This window comes from Histomonas meleagridis (genome assembly GCF_020186115.1).
Source record: "Histomonas meleagridis strain 2922-C6/04-10x chromosome Unknown contig_4, whole genome shotgun sequence".
Classification (NCBI taxonomy): Eukaryota; Parabasalia; order Tritrichomonadida; family Dientamoebidae; genus Histomonas; species Histomonas meleagridis.
Genome location: NW_027150883.1, coordinates 870,878 through 890,880, shown reverse-complemented (window position 1 = coordinate 890,880; position 20,003 = coordinate 870,878). Strand labels below are relative to the sequence as shown.

The 20,003-nt window shown below is 30.3% G+C and overlaps 7 protein-coding genes across 7 annotated transcripts; 2 read left to right on the top strand and 5 right to left on the bottom strand.

Moving 5' to 3' along the window:
* Positions 1–3,663: 3,663 nt before the first annotated feature.
* GO595_006010 (uncharacterized protein) lies at positions 3,664–5,391 on the top strand (the record flags this gene model as incomplete). Its single annotated transcript, XM_067919316.1, has 1 exon — positions 3,664–5,391. The coding sequence occupies one exon, from the start codon at positions 3,664–3,666 to the stop codon at positions 5,389–5,391; it is 1,728 nt and encodes a 575-aa protein (XP_067774046.1).
* Positions 5,392–6,042: 651 nt separating this feature from the next.
* On the bottom strand, positions 6,043–7,446 carry GO595_006009 (phosphoglucosamine mutase; the record flags this gene model as incomplete). The annotated part of the gene is made up of 1 exon (XM_067919315.1): positions 6,043–7,446. One exon carries the CDS (start codon positions 7,444–7,446, stop codon positions 6,043–6,045), a length of 1,404 nt encoding a protein of 467 aa, XP_067774045.1.
* Positions 7,447–7,897: 451 nt separating this feature from the next.
* Positions 7,898–9,238, bottom strand: GO595_006008 (TPR Domain containing protein; the record flags this gene model as incomplete). The annotated part of the gene is made up of 1 exon (XM_067919314.1): positions 7,898–9,238. One exon carries the CDS (start codon positions 9,236–9,238, stop codon positions 7,898–7,900), a length of 1,341 nt encoding a protein of 446 aa, XP_067774044.1.
* Positions 9,239–10,125: 887 nt separating this feature from the next.
* Positions 10,126–10,536, bottom strand: GO595_006007 (SseB family protein; the record flags this gene model as incomplete). Its single annotated transcript, XM_067919313.1, has 1 exon — positions 10,126–10,536. One exon carries the CDS (start codon positions 10,534–10,536, stop codon positions 10,126–10,128), a length of 411 nt encoding a protein of 136 aa, XP_067774043.1.
* Positions 10,537–14,824: 4,288 nt separating this feature from the next.
* GO595_006006 (actin) lies at positions 14,825–15,956 on the bottom strand (the record flags this gene model as incomplete). Its single annotated transcript, XM_067919312.1, has 2 exons — positions 14,825–15,030; positions 15,086–15,956. 2 exons carry the CDS (start codon positions 15,954–15,956, stop codon positions 14,825–14,827), a joined length of 1,077 nt encoding a protein of 358 aa, XP_067774042.1.
* Positions 15,957–16,998: 1,042 nt separating this feature from the next.
* Positions 16,999–17,688, top strand: GO595_006005 (uncharacterized protein; the record flags this gene model as incomplete). The annotated part of the gene is made up of 1 exon (XM_067919311.1): positions 16,999–17,688. One exon carries the CDS (start codon positions 16,999–17,001, stop codon positions 17,686–17,688), a length of 690 nt encoding a protein of 229 aa, XP_067774041.1.
* A 391-nt stretch (positions 17,689–18,079) lies between these two features.
* On the bottom strand, positions 18,080–19,351 carry GO595_006004 (surfactant B protein; the record flags this gene model as incomplete). The annotated part of the gene is made up of 1 exon (XM_067919310.1): positions 18,080–19,351. The coding sequence occupies one exon, from the start codon at positions 19,349–19,351 to the stop codon at positions 18,080–18,082; it is 1,272 nt and encodes a 423-aa protein (XP_067774040.1).
* Between the last annotated feature and the right edge of the window lie 652 nt (positions 19,352–20,003).

Genomic DNA, 20,003 nt, shown 5'->3' with positions numbered 1-20,003 from the left:
TGATTGGGAATTACATAAGCAATTAATTAGAGAAGGAGTAAACCCGAATAAAATTGGGAAAATAATTCGAAATGATGAAATAGAGAAACTTCAAGAAATATCATCACAAACAAATTTTGATTTTAAACAAACAATTAAACCATCACTTTATGAAAAATGTTCATTTATTAATCAAAAAAATGTTTCATTAATTGATTATGCAGCATTTTTTGGATCAGTTAAATGTTTCAAATATTTACTTATGAATGGTGCAAAAGTAGAAAACACAGGCAAATATACAATTGCAGGTGAAAATAAAGAAATTATTCATTTATGTGACCAAAATAATTCAACATTTGAAGGTGTTTATGAAACAGCAATTCAATTCCATCGAAATGATATCTTTCATTATTTTTATGATAATACATTAAAAGAAATTAATAATTTAGAAGAATTAGGAAAACTTTGCATTTTACATCATAATTATGAAATATTTTCATTTTTACTTAAAGAAGGAATGAAAATCAATGATGATATTATTAATGAAGCAGCAAATATTGGAAATATTTTTTTAGTTGAATATTTTCTTAAAGAACATTCAATTCCGCATGATATATTGGTATTTTCATCTGGATCAGGAAATGTTGAACTTGTTGAATATATGTTTAAACAAGAAGGATTTGATATTAATGCTAAAGATATTTATTTGTTTTATTTGGTATTTATTTTAATAATTTAATGTTTCAAAATAATATTTGGAAGTTATTTAAAATATTTGAAACATCACTTATATTGGCATCGAAATATGGTAGAACAGAAACAGTTCAATTACTTCTTGAACAAAAAGGAATTGATATTAATGCTAAAGATATTTATTTATTTTATTTCGAATTTATTTTAATAAATTAATATTTCAAAATAATATTTGGAAATTATTTAAATTATTTTATACAGCACTTATTTGGGCATCAGAAAATGGTCAAATAGAAACAATTAAATTACTTCTTGAACAAGAAGGAATTGATATTAATGTTAAAAATATTTATTTGTTTTATTTAATATTTATTTTAATAATTTAAATTTTCAAAATAATATTTGGAAATTATTTAAATTATTTGAAACAGCGCTTATATTGGCATCGAAATATGGTCATACAGATATAGTCAAATTACTTCTTGAACAAGAAGGAATTGATATTAATGCTAAAAATATTTATTTGTATTGTTTGATATTTATCCTAATAATTTTGGATTTCAAAATAATATTTGGAAATTATTTAAATTATTTGATACAGCACTTATGTATGCATCTTATTATGGTCAAATAGAAACAGTTAAATTACTTCTTAAACAAAAGGGAATTGATATTAATGTTAAAAATATTTATTTGCTTTATTTAAAATTTATTTCAATAACTGGATGTTTTAATAAAATTTTTGGAATTTCTTTGAATTATTTAGAACAGCACTTATTTGGGCATCAGAAAATGGTCAAATAGAAACAATTAAATTACTTCTTGAACAAGAAGGAATTGATATTAATGTTAAAAATATTTATTTGTTTTATTTAGAATTTATTTCAATAACTGGATGTTTTAATAAAATTTTTGGAATTTCTTTAAATTATTTCGCACAACACTTATGGAAGCATCTAAAAATGGTGATACAAAAATGGTCAAATTACTTCTTGAACAAAAGGGAATTGATATTAATGCTAAACTTATTTATATACTTTATTTGATAATTATTTTTATATTTTTATGTTGTAAAATATATAAAACAGCACTTATGTATGCATGTGAATATGGTCATATAGAAGTAGTTAAATTACTTCTTGAACAAGAAGGAATTGATATTGAAGCTAAAAATATTTATTTGTTTTAATTAATATTTATTTGAATTATTTAAAATTTCAAAATAATATTTGGAAATAATTTAAATTATTTGAAACAGCTCTTAAGATAGCATCTAAAAAGGGTTACACAGAAATAGTGGATTTAATTCGAGAAAAATCAAGAAAATCACAATGTGAGCACAGTTAAATATTCAATAATTATTTAATGAAAACAATAAAACATTAATATAAAAGCGAAATATATTCTTAAAATATTCAAATTATGTCTCTTATTTTATAACGGAATGTTCATATACGGAATTCATAAAATATTGAGATAAAATTAAATGTTATATTTCAGCTCACGAAACAAAATTATTCTTTATCTAGTTTTATGATAGATTTATAATAAATTACACACAGACACCGAAGCATCAATATTTCCTTTTATACAAAAGATTAAACATTCCGAACTAATTACGAAAATACTGAACAAAATTCTACAAGACAAAATAAACAAAAGAAAATATTTTCACAAATACCAAAATTAAATCAAAAAAAATTTCAAGAATCAAAAAGAAATAAGAACCATAAATTTTTATTGCATGACGAAACACTTGATCAATTCGAAGAAATTGTTTAAAATATACAAAAAAAAAATTGTTGATATCAGAATTAAACTTGATCAAGTTGAAGAAGACAATTACAATTTGGAAAAAGGAAATGTTAAATTGGAAGAAGTTCTCACATCACTCAAAAAAGAAGATAAAATAAAACAAGGTGCTAATTAGTACAAGAAGTAAAGTTATTGTTGTCGATTTCATTCCATGCATCTATTTTAGTAAAATGCCATTTGAAATTCATTTTCATGGAAATCAAAGATTTAATGAAACACATTTTACAATATTTAATAATTATTTTAAGCAAACAAAAAATTAATAATAACTGATTTCATATGAAATTGCAATTTGATAAATTAAAATTTTTCATTTTAAAGAATGTTTTCAACAAAATTCATAATTCAGAATATTTATTAAAACTCCAAATCTGCAAAGTTTGCAATATCGGCTAAACAGCTGTTACATATTATCGACTTTTGGTCAACCTTACAACAGTTCTTACAGTAGTGCACCATTCATCATACCCCAAATATTGTCAACACATGTGTGATCACAAAAAGTTTCATATAAAAGTGACTTTTTTGCTTCTGAACATAATAAAATTAATGTTTCGTTTGATTTCTGAAAACCCGCATGAGTAGGAATATTATTTATATGTTAGAAAAAATTGAGTATAAGATTAAAAGTTAACATATTATATTTTGAATATGTAATTCACTCATACTCTTAAAAATTTAATATAATATGGATGAATATCTTAGAAAATATAAGTTCTTATGTCCACAACAGATAAAATAATTAATGGTAACGATTGTGAATGATAGGAGTGATTGTTGTTCCCTTAAACACGATCGAAAAAGGAGAATAAAGTCACTTTTGGGGTAATCAGAGACCAAATAACGACAGAAAAAAACTGTAAATGAATGAAATAAAAATATATTTATCTTGTGTGTGGAAAATATAGGATAAATTACAACACAAGTTGACCAAATATATTAATAATAAATATAATATATATAAATAATCTATCAAAAAAAAAATCATTGACTCTATTTCAATCAATAAAATATATAAAAGTTATATATTGAATATTTTTTTATCTTGATAATTTCCACCAAATACACAGTCAAACACTTTGTTTGTATTTTTCCAACATTCAAGAGTATTCTTTCATTTTTTTTTAATTGGGAACAACTTTTCACATAACATTTCAGATTTCAACAGAAAGCAAAATGCAAAATGATGGACAACTGAATAATTTTGGGTTTATTCTAAACAAAATCCTCACAACATACAATGAAGGTGGTGATAAATTTTCAGCTGATTTTGTTAAAACAGAATTAAATGTTGATTCCATCGAATCTGCAATTGATACACTTGAAAAATACAAAGAATCATATGCTTTAGGAAACTTCCATCCGCTTGCAGCAGCTATATCCGAAATTTTGATTTTACTTTATAAAGAAATAGGAAATACAGAAAAATGTATAAAATATACACTTAAATGTATTTCTCCACTTTACAGGAGGTATATCACATCTAAAATAGAAGAAAATTTCATACAACAACTTTCAAATTTAAATTGCGAAATCAAACTTGAAATTACAGAAGATTCTGGAGTTCCCTTCGATTTTAAACTTGGATTTGAGAGTCCAACCTTCCCACCAAGTAAAGACTCTTCTATTCTTCTTAAAGTATTTTCCAATCTCAATTGCAATTGCCAAATAAAAGACTTCACTGTTCTAGCTGAACACTCTCAGTGCGGTATTCAAAGGCTTTCTCTCGGAAATGAAATTAATTTTACAAACTCTGAAACCAATTTTATTGCAAAAATTCCAATTACGATTCGAAAACCAGGGAAAATGACTATAAAATCAATTTCTTTTATTATTGGCCAAATTACTATTGAATTAACCAAATTCTATCTTATTGGATTTCCAGAATCCACTATTCTTCCATATGATTCCGAATGTGATCTTCACATTGTAAAGCCAGACTTCGGCGTCGTAAATGCAGATTATCCTATCAAGCTTTTAATAAGCGGTATCCCGAAATCTGCAAGTTCATTAATTTTGTCAGTTGAAGCCGATAGAACTGTCACTTTTATTGAACCGCCGAAAATTGAAATCAAAGAACCCGATTCTTCAATTGAACATATTTTCAGGGCAAGATCAAATAAAAAACAGGAAACTTCTGTAAGGCTTAATTGGTCAATTGAAGCTGATTCTGTAACCTCAGAGTTTAATGAAACGATTAACATTATTTTTTGGATTCCTTTCTTTATTAGTTTTAAATTATTCGGTGAAGATAGGTATCCAATTTCTCTTAAAACACAACCTACTTTATCTCGAAATCATAAATTTATTTTAGTTATCACATTTGAATATAACCTTCCTAGTTCTTCCACAATAACTGATCTCAAAGCACTGCCGTCAGAAGGTGTTTCACTTGATCCAGTTGACTTTGATTTACCTCTTAATATCCTTTCAAGCGAAGCTTTTACTACCGCTATCTTTATCGAACTAACAGATACTGCAGTAGATGGGCCTCTAGGTCGCTATGAGATCACATATGAAGTTGAAGGCTATGATGAACCACTGAAGTATTCATTCGAAATGCCTCAAATCAAAATCGAAACAAAGTTTGTCAATGTCTCTATCGTAGCACCTGAGGAAGTCGAAGCGAACAAACAAAGTCAAATTACACTAAAAATTGAATGCTTAAATTCAATTGATGCGGATTTAATACTTTCAGAAAGTAATGGGTTTTCCATTGTTGGCGAACATAATGTCGAGTTAAATTTGAAAGAAGGAGAAACACAAAATGTAAATGTTACGTTTTGTCCAAATAAAATCGGAACAGTTCAAGTGCCGCTGTTCCTGGTTGACAAGAACAAAGTAATGATTTGGGATGCAAATGTTAATGTTCGTGTAATTGAAAATAATGAGCAAATGAAATAAAATTGAATTTTCTTTTTATTTTCTTTGTCATTTCATATCAATTAAATGATATTTATAAATATGTGCTCAAAAGATGATTGTGCAAAAATTTGTTTAACTACACTACATGAACATTCAATAAAAGAGATGTTTGATGATCGTTTTCATATACATGAAATTGGAAAAAGTTCATCATTTTGGCATTGTATATGAATCAATTATTATTAATTCAATAAATGGATATTACATTTTTACAATAATGGCTGTATTATTGTCAAGTATGTCGTGCCTGAAGGTTAAATAAGCTTGATATTTTATACTAAATACAGTTAAAACATGCATATGGAATGAAAGAAATGAATGTTTCAATAACATTATAAGATTATTCATTCGACAAATAGTAATTTTAATAAAATTGATACAGCAATCATAGGATAACACCGCCATTTTAAACGAGTATGATAAAAATTAAATGTTTTTATCTGGTAAACATTTATTATTTTGGTTAAAAATAATGCTCATCAAAGCAAAATTATCATGGATGGATTAAAAATTGAGATCAAACACCACTTAACAAGAGTCATTGTGAGAGACTTATAATTACAATTGCCATTGCGAATATAAATCAAATCAAAGTGTGAACATTTCAATCAAAAAAATTTTAAAGACTTTTTACTTCATTAATTGCTGGAACTCATCATATACTTTCTTACAGACCATATCAGCCTCTCCTTGTGTATGTCCTTCACCAATGACTCTTACGACAGGTTCAGTGTTTGATTTCCTTACGTGGACCCACCAGTCCTTATGGTCCACCCTTAAACCGTCGACTTCATTTAATTTAACGGTCTCCCCGTATTGTTTTTTGATGTTTTCCTTCCATTGCTCAATTATTTTAGAAATTGGACACCTTGGGTCAAGTTCTATCTTCATCTTTGATATTCTCCATTGAGGTAAAGCGCCTTTAACCTCTGAAATCTTTATATTGGGATTAGATTCACGTTCCATGGCAAACAACTGAAGAACAAGAGCAACAGCTACAAGAGCATCTCTTCCAATGTGGATTGGCTCAAGCATAACGCCACCATTTCCTTCACCACCAATTATTGATTTTACTTCAAGCATCTTTACGGCAACATTAACCTCACCAATGGCTGTACCATAGCAGTCGACTCCATTCATTGTACAGATGTCATCAATTGCTCGAGATGTTGAAGTATTACGACAAACTGGTGCTTTGACACCAAATTTGGATAAAAGAAGGTGAACAGCTAATGCCAATGTGTATTCTTCAACTAAAGGATCACCTTTTTCATCAATTAAAACACATCGATCAGAATCTGGATCAACAGCAATCCCAATGTCAAGGCCTTTAGAGGCTTCGCGGAGTTGCATCAAGTTTTCTGGAATTGGCTCTGGTGTATGAGCAAAGATTCCTGTTGGTTCTGTATTTAATTCAGTTATTTCGCATCCAAAGAATTTGAGGATTTGAGGAATGGCAAGTGATCCTGCACCATTGATCGTATCAACAGCAACCTTGAATTTCTGGGATCGAATCTTATCTACATTGATATATGGAAGTTTGGATATCTTGTCGATATGGAACTGAATGGCTCCATCCCATTGAGAAAGCTTTCCAAGGCCATCGTGGGGAGCATATTTGATTTGCTTTTCTGAGAATAAATTATCACATCCTTTTTGATCTAAAAAGATTCCTGTATACTCAACAAACTTAAGACCGCACCACATTTGAGGGTTGTGTGATGCTGTAACGATGATTCCACCTGCTGCGTTCCTATCTTGAACAATTAATTGAACAGTTGGAGTTGGAACAACGCCAATATCAAGAACATCGACGCCATAGGCAAGAAGAGTTCCCATAACAATGTGTTTGATCCATTCTACGGCAGGGCGTGTGTCGTAGCCAAGGATGAATAATTTTCCTTTATTCTTGGTTAACTGTAATTCAGCAAAAGAAGCGACATAGCGAGTAACAATTTCTGGTGTAAGGGAATCGCCGACAATACCACGGATACCGGAAATAGAAAGCATAAGGGTTCCTGCAGGAGCAGTCATCGAACAAAAAAGTGTCAGACATAACCGTCATGTCAGAACTGCTATCGGCGGATTAAATTCTGTTCTACAACCAATCGTTGGGAGTTTCAGAGTGACGATATCTTTTTTCTGTGGTAACAGTTTCCTGGTAACATCAAAAATTATAATGGCTTTCTTCAAGGTCGTGTATGTTATAACCTGTTTTCATTATAATTGAAAACATTTGAGCAAAACATTTTGCAATTTATGAAATTTGGTATATGCAAAAAATGTTATAAAATTTTTTTAACATTACATTTATATTGGTATAATATAAACAAATACATAGATAACTAGAAAAGATATTATCTTGGCAAATCAAATAAAAGCTAAAATGCATTTGCTTCAACATTTCGTTTGCATCTCTGTTAATTATATTTTCAGTTTTCTCTATGAGTTCATGCTATGTTAAATTTAGTCAAAAAATTGATATTTATTTAAAAAATGATTTTGGATATGTTGACAGTTGATGGAATTTTTGGGCTTCATCACCAATTCCGAAGCATTCCAGCGGCAATTTTGGCACAGCCGCCAAGTAATCGTTACTAAACATTTCTGTAGCAGAAGGTATAAACTTTGAATCATCAATATCTACCAACTGATGACACATTTGTTGTTTTCTGTTTCCCGGTCTTTGGAATGCCATTAATGTGTTAATTCTTTCATTGAAGACAGTCTTATCAGGGAACTGTTGTTGTCCCATACTATAAATCTTCTGTGCGGTTGCGAAATCGCCTCTTCGCTCATATGTCAGTCCAAAGTTTAGCATTCCTTCAATCGATCCATTATTTATATTAATCGCCTTTTGGAACGCTACACTCGCATCATCAATTTGATCATTCCGATAATATAAAACGCCTAATCCGCACCAAAATGATGATGAGTCGTTACAAAAGTCAATGCAATACTTAAAATGTTCATATGCCGTTGCAATGTCATCACATCGCATAGCTATACGAGCAGCAATAAGTAAAAGAGTAATGTCATTGGGATATAATGAAAGAGCATGACTAAGATATGGATAAAGTTGACTAAAATCTGTGCCATTAGATTGCAAAAATAGAAACAAACAATACTGCTGAAGAAATGGTTGACTGTTAGGATACTCAGCATTGATGCTCTGATAGATTTCTTGGGCTTGTGTAGGATTTCGATTGAGTTGATGTGTATATGCTATTTGCATAAGAACATCTTGGGCTGTAAGGCCATTGGGTGAATATTGAATGGCTTTCTGAAAATAAACTATGGAATGGTCATATTGACCTTTTGAACGATATAATATTCCGAGTCGAAAATTAATGTCGTTAATGTAAACAAAACCAGGAGAGGTTTGAATGACTTTGACAAAGGCATCACGGGAATGATCTATGTATTTGTAATGTCCATAAACTATACCCATTGCATACCAAAAATTAGGATCTGTTTGATCTGGTAAAACACGCTTTGCATGTGAGTAAAGTGCAAAGGCGTTGGGAAAATCACCAAGGGTCAAATAACAGCATCCTAAAGTTGTCCAGATATCAGGGTTTTTCGAATCTTCTTTAAGTTTATTTCCGTATTCGCCAACTAACTTTGTAATTCCTTCTATTATTGGTGCAAATTGTGGAAATAAATCTAGGATAAATTCTGAGTTTGGATTATAATTAAAAACACGTTTGGCGCCTTTAAGGCTTTCATCATAACACCCCATTTCATTCGCAATCTCTGATGCAATAGCAAAGCTGCGTTCAAACTCAGAGTTAACGCGCTCTAGAAAGTTGATTGTATCAGACATTTTCGATTAAATTTGGTCCCTACAAAAGAATACGTTAATTACGATATGGCGGCATTTGACTGAAAATATTTTGAATGGATTTATGGAAAGATTTTTTGAAAACCATTCTCTTTAGTTTTTATCCAATGAAAAACGATTTTAATATTCCGTTTTAAATATTAATTTTTTGACGCAGAAATTCTCATCAAACTTATTCGATTTTGAAAGAAAATTAAAAAGAATATAAGCAAAATTATGGGGAAAAAATATTTCAAATTCACATTATGATTTTTTGAATAATTTTTATTGAAAATCAAATCAGAAAGCAAATTATAATAACACCAAATTATAGTTTATTTTGAATAAATATTTTTGCTTGGTATTTGTGCATTTAATGCATTTTTTGCCAAAAATTAATGAAGGCAAAAAAATAAAAAGTATAAAATGGCGCCAAATCTTTTACAACATTTTTGAAAAGTTTATGCAATGTCAATAAACGGCACCCTAAAGCTTGTTAACAACAAAAAATTCTTTTCGCTTTTTATGGCAATCTTTTATATCATCAAATTATTGTAAGTCATTTAAAGGATTTTGTATAAGGAATGAGTTCATGGGAAAATATTTAATTAAGTATTTGTTATAATATTTATGTAAACCAAAAAAATATAAGTAATGATTAACTTAAGCAAACATTTTTACTGTTCCAATATGTATTTGGAAAATTTATTGGATCCACATTCATGGATTCAATTTAAATTTTAATTAAAATGAAATATCTCTAAAACTGTCAAAGGGATTTAATTTTAGTTGTGGGTAATTATTATTCATATAATTTATTGCAAAAATTATTTAAATCAGAAAAATACTCGGATTGATACATATATACTTTTTGAAATGTTTACTTGCGGTTAATCCCAAAAGAGAGTCTTCACCTTTTCAATTTCATCTTGGATGTTTTCTGGAGAGGGGCCATAATTATTGTGTTTTACTTGGCCATCACTCATGTCCCATCCGCACATAAAGTCAGTGGTAAACATATCTTTTTCGACTGTGATATATTTTTTTTGGGAGAAATCATTATTCAGAAGAATATAAACTCTACGACAATGTGGCATCTTCAACGGCTCAGGCATTGTTAGCGTTACAAAAAATTTATCATCAGAAACTTGGGTGCGAGTAACATCATAATCGTTAGGTGAATAAGGCATTTCAATGCCTTTAACTTGGCAAAGCTCAGACATCAAATGGTATAAGATTTGACCCTGGAGTTCAAGAAGGCTTTTTATAAACTTCCCGTCCTCGTCTTGCTCAACTAACATCGGAAGCATTCGATGCTCAAAAGCATACCGAACATGGTCCGACGCTTCCCTGTTCTGAGTAAAGTCGTTGATCATTTTCGAGATCAAATCATTTTCATTTTCGCCCATTTTCTACAAAAAAGTGAAGTGATTTTTGAAAACGACTGAATTGAATTTTTCTGAAATGTCATTTTATGTTGTAAATTTATTTGAGTTCAAATTTATCGTTAACCCCCAATCACAGTTTGATGCTGAGATAAAAAATCAAAATTAACAATTGTTAATGACAGTCCTATGCTCTAACCATTTTTTCGGATTTCTTCTCATTTGTTAACAATTTTTATTTTAAGAATCCTTTTTGAGGCTATCTTTGTTTGACATTCAAAATCGATCGGTCTCATATTACAGATTCATATTATAAGATCAAAATTTGAAGAAGAATCGTAAACCTTCGTAGCTCAACGGTTAGAGCATAGGACTTTTAATCCTGGGGTTGCGGGTTCGAATCCCGTCGAAGGTGGATTTTTTTTTTGATGGGGAGTTCTATTTTTGCTGAGGATTCGCCTTTAGCTCCGTTACATGGAGAGAAATCGAATGATATACTTTTCTCAAAATTCGAATTTTCATAAGATAGATTATTTGGAAATTCAAAACTTCAGACGAACAATTTTACAGGAATAGAGGATCATACATTTGAATTATGATCAACAGAAAACGAATCTTTAATTACGAATAATTATGAAGATATTTATATTCTAAAGTTCGACCATGTATTACAAGATAAGACTAATAAATGAAATATTAATGAAAATTATCACAGAAATAACAAAGAAATTATTACAGATCGAACATTACAAAACTTTTTACAAAATTATATAATTAATGAAGATTTTCCCAACAAAGTAGAAATTAAAAGAATTATTAGCAAAGCAATCAAGAAACAAATACCAAAGCCTAACATTTGGTTACAACAAAATTTATTAATTTATAATTTTTTAAATTCCCCAATTTTTCAATTATTCAAATTAAATGAATTTCGTGAAATTCCATTACCCGAACCATTTTGTTGTTCATTAGTTCCAGAATGTAATTTTTTCACAGAAGATTTTCAAATACTATCAGAACATTTTTCAGATGAACATGGTATTGACCCTAATCAAGAATTACTCTTTCACGGAAGAATCATACAAAGATTATTGACTAAAAACAAATATATCATGAAATCAAAATATTATAAAAGATTCTGTCCGTTTCCAAATCGTTATAAAATTATTTCTGACAATTTTGAATTAATCAACCATATAAATCGAGACCACAGTTTAGAAATAATTATAAATTTTTTACAAACCGTCGGGTTATTTTGGACGTTAATCTTTTCATGGACAAAAACTTACGGAAAATTACCGACAGCATTAAATTTATTAAAAACACAAGTTGATTTTGGAATATTCGATAATATTAATCCAGATGCTCGGAGAGAAATTTATTTGATTAATAAACATTATGAAAACAAAGATTTTACTGGAATTGATTTTTTATATTCGATATTAATTATCGAACAAAATAACATTAATATTGAGATCCCAAATATATGTTTTTATCGAGGTTTAATTTTACCACCAGATACTTTCCGAATTATAAATAGAACATTATCAATCAGACCTGACACATTATAATTCTTGAATAATAAAATTAGACCAAATAAAAACATTTCTCATGTTACACAAGTTAAACAATATCCAGTTAATGTTAATGTTTTTAATTTCTCTATTACACAGAAAAACATAAATTGTGATTTACCAGTAGTAAAAGTTGAAAAAAAAATTATTGATATTCCAGACTTCAAAATCAATAATGAAGAAATTAATGTCGTTATACCTTATTACAATAAAGAAGACATGTTAATTACAATTCCTGATTTTGAAATTAATAAAGAAAATTATTTAATACCAATTCCTAAATTTAAGAAAGAATTGGTACCTATTAAAATACCAGAGTATGAGAAACAAACAAAAAACTATGTAATTCCAATACCTAATTATTAACAAATAGATTACAAAATAGACATACCGAATTACCAACAAAATTCACATAATTATACAATACCAATATCTCAATACAATCAAGAAAATTTTTTAGTTAATATTCCAAATTATCAAAATCAAATACAAAATATTAATATTTTAATACCAAATAATCAAAATCAAGTACAAAATATTAATATTTCTATTCCGTATTACAATAAAGAAATTGTACCATTTAATATTCCACAAATTAGAGTTAATGAACAAATTATAGAAATACCAAAAATTAAATTTGTAGAAAAAGATATCAATTTTTTAATATCAAACTATAGTTTACCAAATATTAATATCAATATGAATCTAAATAATAACGAAACTCAAAATCAAAATAACAATAATAATCAAAATCAACTAAACTCAAATATTACATTATTAGGATTCAATAACAATAATATACCACAAGAAAATCAAATTCAAAATCAAATCAATAACATCAATTTAAATAATAATAATAATCACAATAATGGAAATAATAATAATATTAATGATGAAGAAGATTTAACACCAGAAAATTTATTAAATGATATTAGATATGCGAATACTAGAGAAGAAATTAAATTAATAATTAATAAATGAAAGAATAAAGATTTAAACGAGAACTTATTCATGTGCAATAATAATAGATTCGAAATACCAATTTCAAATATTATAGCATTCGAAAAAATTTGGCCAGGTTTAGGACCTTTTGTATGTACACAAGGAGATGGAGAAGCATTTACATGTGTACCTCATTTGAAATATCATGAGAAACAAGTACATAATAAAACATTTCCAGGTTGTACAATGTTAGAATTTTTAAACTTTTTAAGTATAAGAGAAAGTTATTGGGAACAAGTTAATTTACAAGACCAACATCAGAGTTATCATAAGAATCTTTATTTTTGATTCTGTCCAAATTGTGATTATTTTACTATGAATCAGGGTTCATTTTCTTCACATATGAAAACCAAACACAAATATATAGTTGATAAAAAATCAGAAATAGGATGGGTTTGGGCGACTATTAAAAAATATTGGATAAATCAAGTTAATAGAACACCAAATATTAAAGAATTAATGAAAGAAAGAAATGGTTTATTATGTGGTTATTGCAAAAAGACAATTACAGCTAATGAAGGAAACTTAAAATTACATGCATCTTCAATGCATAGTGATTCAAGAATAAAAGGAACAATTATCCCAAAACAAAAGATTAAAATTAAATCCACAAAATTTAGAATCCTGTTACAAGAACAAATTGATGAGATTGAGAATGAAATTAAAGTTCAAGAACAATCAACAGATGATAACAATAATAATCACTTCAATTATAGAAATATTATTATTAATCAACAAATTAATGGAGAAATTAATAGAAATAATAATATTATTATACAAAATCAAGATCAAAGAGTCATTCAACAAGAACAACCAAATAATCAAGAGGTACAACAAAATAAATATCTAGAACAACAAAATAATAATCAAGAAGAACAACGAGAAGAACAAATAAATAATAATCATAAAGAACAACAAAATAATAAACAGGAACAACAACAAATAGAAAATACAGGAATGACTCAAGAAGAACAACAAATAATTTTAGAAGAAAGAAATAATTTACTAATAAAATGTAGAAAATGGTTAAATAGGGTAGAAATAGAAGAACAAAATGAGATTCATTTACCTAAACTTACTAAAAACTTTAGACTTTTTGGTTGATGCATTATTAATATCGGATTTTTTAATAATTCTTAAAATGGAATTTTCTCAAAATTATTAAAAAATTTATTTTAATTGTGCCATTAGATTGCGCTCACAATAGCAGTCACACATAAATTATGAATTTGCTTGAAGAATACCAAAATAATACAAGAACTTGACAAAACAACATAACGATCAATAAAGTTCAAAAGTTGTCAAAGAAACGACAATAAGTGATCAAAGCGAAAACACGCAAATGATTCAAAATAAGACCAACACGAATACAACGAAAGATATAACAGCCCTTTCTTCATTGGAAACTTTATGTTCAAGTTCAGTTACTGCTGTAAATTTTAAATGTATTCACAAATCATATGATGCGCTATAGATTGCATCTGCATTCAACTTAATTTGTGACAGTATTTCCATATTGCAACAAACGTGTGCAAACTCCAAAAGTTTCGTGTAAATTCGATATTTCATATTAAAAACTTATCGTTAAGTTTGAGATAAAAAAATCAAAAATAACAATTGCTAATTGTTTAGAAGCACTTGCGGTGAACAATTCCTGGACCAGCTTCGTTGTATTCGTCACGTGTGATAACCATTTGTGGGAATGTGGCAAGGGAGGCAAGGATGGAGCCACCGATCCAAACTGCGTACTTACGTTCTGGTGGGGCGACGACTTTGATCTTCATTGTTGGTGGTGCGAGGCGGACCATTTCCTTCTCCATACGCTCTGGGAGACCTTCGAACATTGTGGTACCACCAGAGAGAACAATGTTAGCGTAGAGATCCTTTACGGACATCGATATCGCATGCCATGATGGAGTTGAAGAGGGTTTGGTCAATACCTTCGAATTCGAAGCCATTGAAGTGTGGCTTGAAAAGAAGTTCTGGGCACCTGAAGCGCTCGTTGGCGATGGTGATGACGTTACCATCTGGAAGTGTGTATGAGATGTCGCATTCGGATGTTGTAGCGGCCTTGTTCATTTCTTCGTCGAAATCAAGTGCAACATATGCATGCTTCTCCTTGATATCACGAACAATTTCCTTTTCGGCGGATGTTGTGAAGGTGTAACCACGTTCGTTGAGGATCTTTTGGAGGTAGGCTGTGAGATCACGACCGGCGAGGTTGATACGCATGATGGCGTGTGGAAGGGAGTAACCTTCGTAGATTGGAACTGTGTGGGAAACGCCATCACCTGCATCGAAAACGATACCGGTTGTACGACCTGATGAGTAAAGGGAAAGAACGGCTTGGATACCAACATAGAATGCTGGAACGTTGAATGTTTCGAATTGGAGTTGGATCATCTTTTCACGGTTGGCCTTTGGGTTCATTGGGGCTTCTGTAAGAAGAACTGGGTGTTCAGCTGGGTCAACACGTAATTCGTTGTAGAATGTGTGGTGCCAGATCTTTTCCATATCGTCCCAGTTGGTAACGATACCGTGTTCAATTGGGTACTTAAGGATAAGGATACCTGCCTTAGCGCATGCTTCATCACCAACATATGTATCCTTGTTTTGACCACCAGCGATTGTTTGTACATACTTTGGACGACCAACAATGGATGGGAAAACTGAGCGTGGTGCTTCATCACCAGCGAAACCAGCCTTGCACATACCGGAACCATTATCAATAACTAATGTTTGAACTTCGTCTTCAGCCATTAGATGAAAGTGAAATGAAATTTAATCGGTGGACTTGCGGACAAATGCAGCATTCAACGATAGAATATTTGAGATATAATTAATTGAAAAAGTGCTTCAACTTTTGAATCAAATTTTCTCAAAAAGTGGAACTAGTTAACATATATAATATATTCTATGAGATAATTGAAAAAGTGTATGTGCTTAATAAACTACTGAATACATAAACATACCTTCATTAAATGTGAAATATTTGTTAACTCATTAATGTATGACTAATATTGATGTCTAACTAAACAAAAATTTTTTTTGATTTTTTTGAAGCGTTGAAGTTAACCATATAAACAGCATATATGTATGCATTTAAAACTGGTAACACAACAATAGTGGTATCTTGAAAAAGAATAAATGATATTAATGTTACAGATATTAAATTTTTTAATCAGAAATAAATTTATTTTTATAATTTCTGATTTCAGAATTCAGGTGGATATCATTTGAACAGCACTTATGTTGATATGTTGAAATGGTTAAACTACTTATGAGCCAAGAAGGTATTAATATTAATATTCATGCGTTTTATTTGTTATTTATATTATAATTTGATGTTTCAATATGATATTTGGGAATTATTTAAGTTATTTGATACATCACTTGATTTGACAATTCGAATCAATTATTGTGCAAGTCCTTCTGAGTTAACATTATTTATAAAATACTGTTATATTATTGTAAGACCCTATGAAACAGTTCAGTTTCTCAGAACTGCCAAAATGTTGATTTTTTTAATGTATTTTATTGTCGTTATGCAATTTATAAAAATAATGACTGAAAATCATTCATTTATTAATGAAAATTAACATAATGAATATGCTGTAAAAAATAATAAATCATCAATAATCCAGTATTATATGAATATTTTATGAAATCACAATAAACATATAATTATCGGAATTTTTAGTCCAGTCGCAAGACGATATCTTTAAACGTTCATCCCCGTTCAAATTCAAGACAATGATACCACTTTTTGTGGTAAACTGTAATCGGTCCATAAGCCATTCAAATGAACTCCTTCATCAAAACAGGGATTGTTCTCGCGCTTTTAGCATTAGTTACAAGCCTTCTTAACTCTCTTGTTCTCTCAATATTTTATGCAAGTAAAGGCCATGTATTTGGAATTATTGCTCTCATTTTAACATTAATTATTGCAGGCGTTCTTTTATTCTTTGCATTTTTCCACAATGATGACAGCAAGAAAAGGTGGGTATTCGTTTTTACAGCAATATTTTGTATTGTTGGTGGTATAATCTTCATTTCAATCCCAACAAGATTCCACAATACAAAATCTACTCTTGATAGAGCAGTTATTTACATGATACCTAGCATTGGTGTTTCCTCTGCTCTTTCCATTTGTTGGGTTTACGTAACAGGTCTTATCATCAGAGATATTCTTGATTCTGCTAAAATTGATACCTCCCAGGAAAGGCTACTCTATATCACTGCTAACCTTGTGCAAGCATTTCTTGTTGCTTTCATGATTGCCTGTACCAAACAAACCTTTGATCTTATTGAAATTCCAAATATGGGGGTCTATGGTCAAGGATTTGTATACTCCATTCCCATTTGGATACTTAATGCAATCGTATTCTTTGGACTGGCATACTTCATAACCAAGAACAACGTTGAAATTGCAGCAGATTATAACTCTGTTCCAGAGCCGATTCCACAAGGAAACTACGACAACACTCCATAAATAGTATGAGTTATTCCTTTTTTATTCTAAAATCAAATATCAAATTTTGAGCATGAGATTGTACAAGAAATTCTCTTTTTTATGTGCTAAGAAAACATAAATGGTTCTGTTGAAAAAAAAAAATAAACAGAAAAACTTCATCTAAAATACCATCTTTGTGTGATACATAATAATTTAAATGCACTCAAACAATTACCAGGATATCAAACACTGTATTCAACTTCAATAATTCCTTTTAATACATAAAGAAGTCTTAGTGATCATTTCAATAAGAACAAGATATCAAAAAATTGTATTAAATTTCAGTACATTGAGAAGAAGTATTCAAATAAATTTCAATTTTCATGATTATAAAATAAACATTTAGAATTAAAAAGGAGATTTTACTAATTCAGCAAAGGTGAACCTTCTTGCATACGTTAAGGTTAGAAAGTCCATTTCCGATCCACTTGATGAGGCTTGGGAGAGCGCTTCCGACGAGTTGCTTGCAGATGCCTTGTGCGATAGCTGGGACCTTGTTGCAGAGCTTAGCAGCAGCCTTAGCGATTTGTGATGTGACCTTGGTGTTCTTCATGATTGAGACGACGCCAGAAACGACTGTCTTGCAGACTGAGCAAGCTGATGCGTTGTCGAGGCCTTCTGGGATTTCGATGTAGATTAATTCGTCATCGTCTTCTTCTTCGATTTCGAAGTCGAGTTCTTCGACATCGTTACCCTTGCAGTAGCCGAGTTTGGAGCAGATCTTTGATTGTGAAAGCTTCTGGCCGAGCCATGTCATGATTGGGCCGACTGATACCTTGACGATTGTCTTGCAGAGAGCTGCGCCAACACCACTTGTGATAGCGCCGCATGCTGCTGTGGCTGCTGCCTTGACGATTGCTTGGACAATGCTGTTCTTCATTGCTGCTGAGACAAATCCGACAGCCTTCTTGCAGATGGCGCAGTTGTCAGCGTTTGTAAGACCTAATGGAAGTTCGATTTCGGTGACATAGTCATCATCGTCCATCTCAAGATAAAGTTGAAGATATGCATCATCATCAAAGTCGTTGGAGTTGCATGACTTGAGCTTGTTGCAGATTGTGGAGGCGGCGACCTTTTGGCTGAGCCAGTTCATGATCTTTGGAAGATACTTGGAAATAAGGCTGTTGCAGAAGTCACGTCCAGCTTTTGGTAACTTGTCGCAAATCTTCTTGGCTTCAGAAGAAACCTTGGATTGAACTTTGGTGTTAGCAAGAATCTTGGCAACAGCAGCAACAAGGTGCTTGCAGACTGAGCAGGCGATACCATTTTCAAGACCTTCTGGGATTTCGATGTATTCGATTTCGTCTTCATCATAAAGATCAAGATCATTACCCTTGCAAAGACCAAGCTTGCCACAGATGTTAGCCTTGGAAATACCTTTGGAAATGTAGGAGATAACCTTTGGAAGATATTCGCCAACAATTGTCTTGCAAAGATTTTGGGCAGCATCATTCTTGAATTTCTTGCAAAGTTCGGATGCTAATTGAGCAATAGCGGATTGGACTTTGGTGTTGTCCATGATGTCTGTGATTCCGGCAATGACGGTCTTGCAAACTGAGCATCCGTCGGCATTGGAAAGACCTTCTGGAATTTCGATTGGTTCGATATAACCTAATGCGCTAATCAAAAGAAGAGCAAACATTTTTGTGATATGAAAACGATAGGTTTTCAGCCGCTTTACGGCACATTCAATTGGTGGCAAACTGACATTCGACCATATAATTGAGAGCACAGATATTTGTGTCATATCGAACAATTGCATTGAAAATTGAAATAATGTTAAATTTTGTGTGAATTGACTATACTGTGAATTGACTAAATTTTCCTCAGAATTTTCAATGATTTGTTCGTAGAATAAGGCCCCCCAAGAGTTTCCAGACTTAAGTCGTTGATTCAAGAAAATAATCAAAAATACTGCCTCATGACATATCATTTTTTAAAACATGTTTTAAAATTAGCGTACTTTTTTTGTTTGAATATGAATATTTTGGTCAACTTATAAAATTTCATAAATCAAATTTATATTGTTAAAACATCCAATTAATCCATAGAACTTTATGTATTTGATCTTACACAATGAGCAACAAATGAACTTTACTTATTTGTTTTTATATTATATATTTTAAATTTCATCTGATGGAGTTTATTGCGTTTGTTGGGAAACTAATTCTTGCTTTCACAATTTAGTTCTAACGATGTTTTAATGATGTCTTAAATACTTCATCATATTATGTTTTTCAACTTATTATATATATTTCATCCCATTACCCTGATTATTTTTTCTCAAAAATATT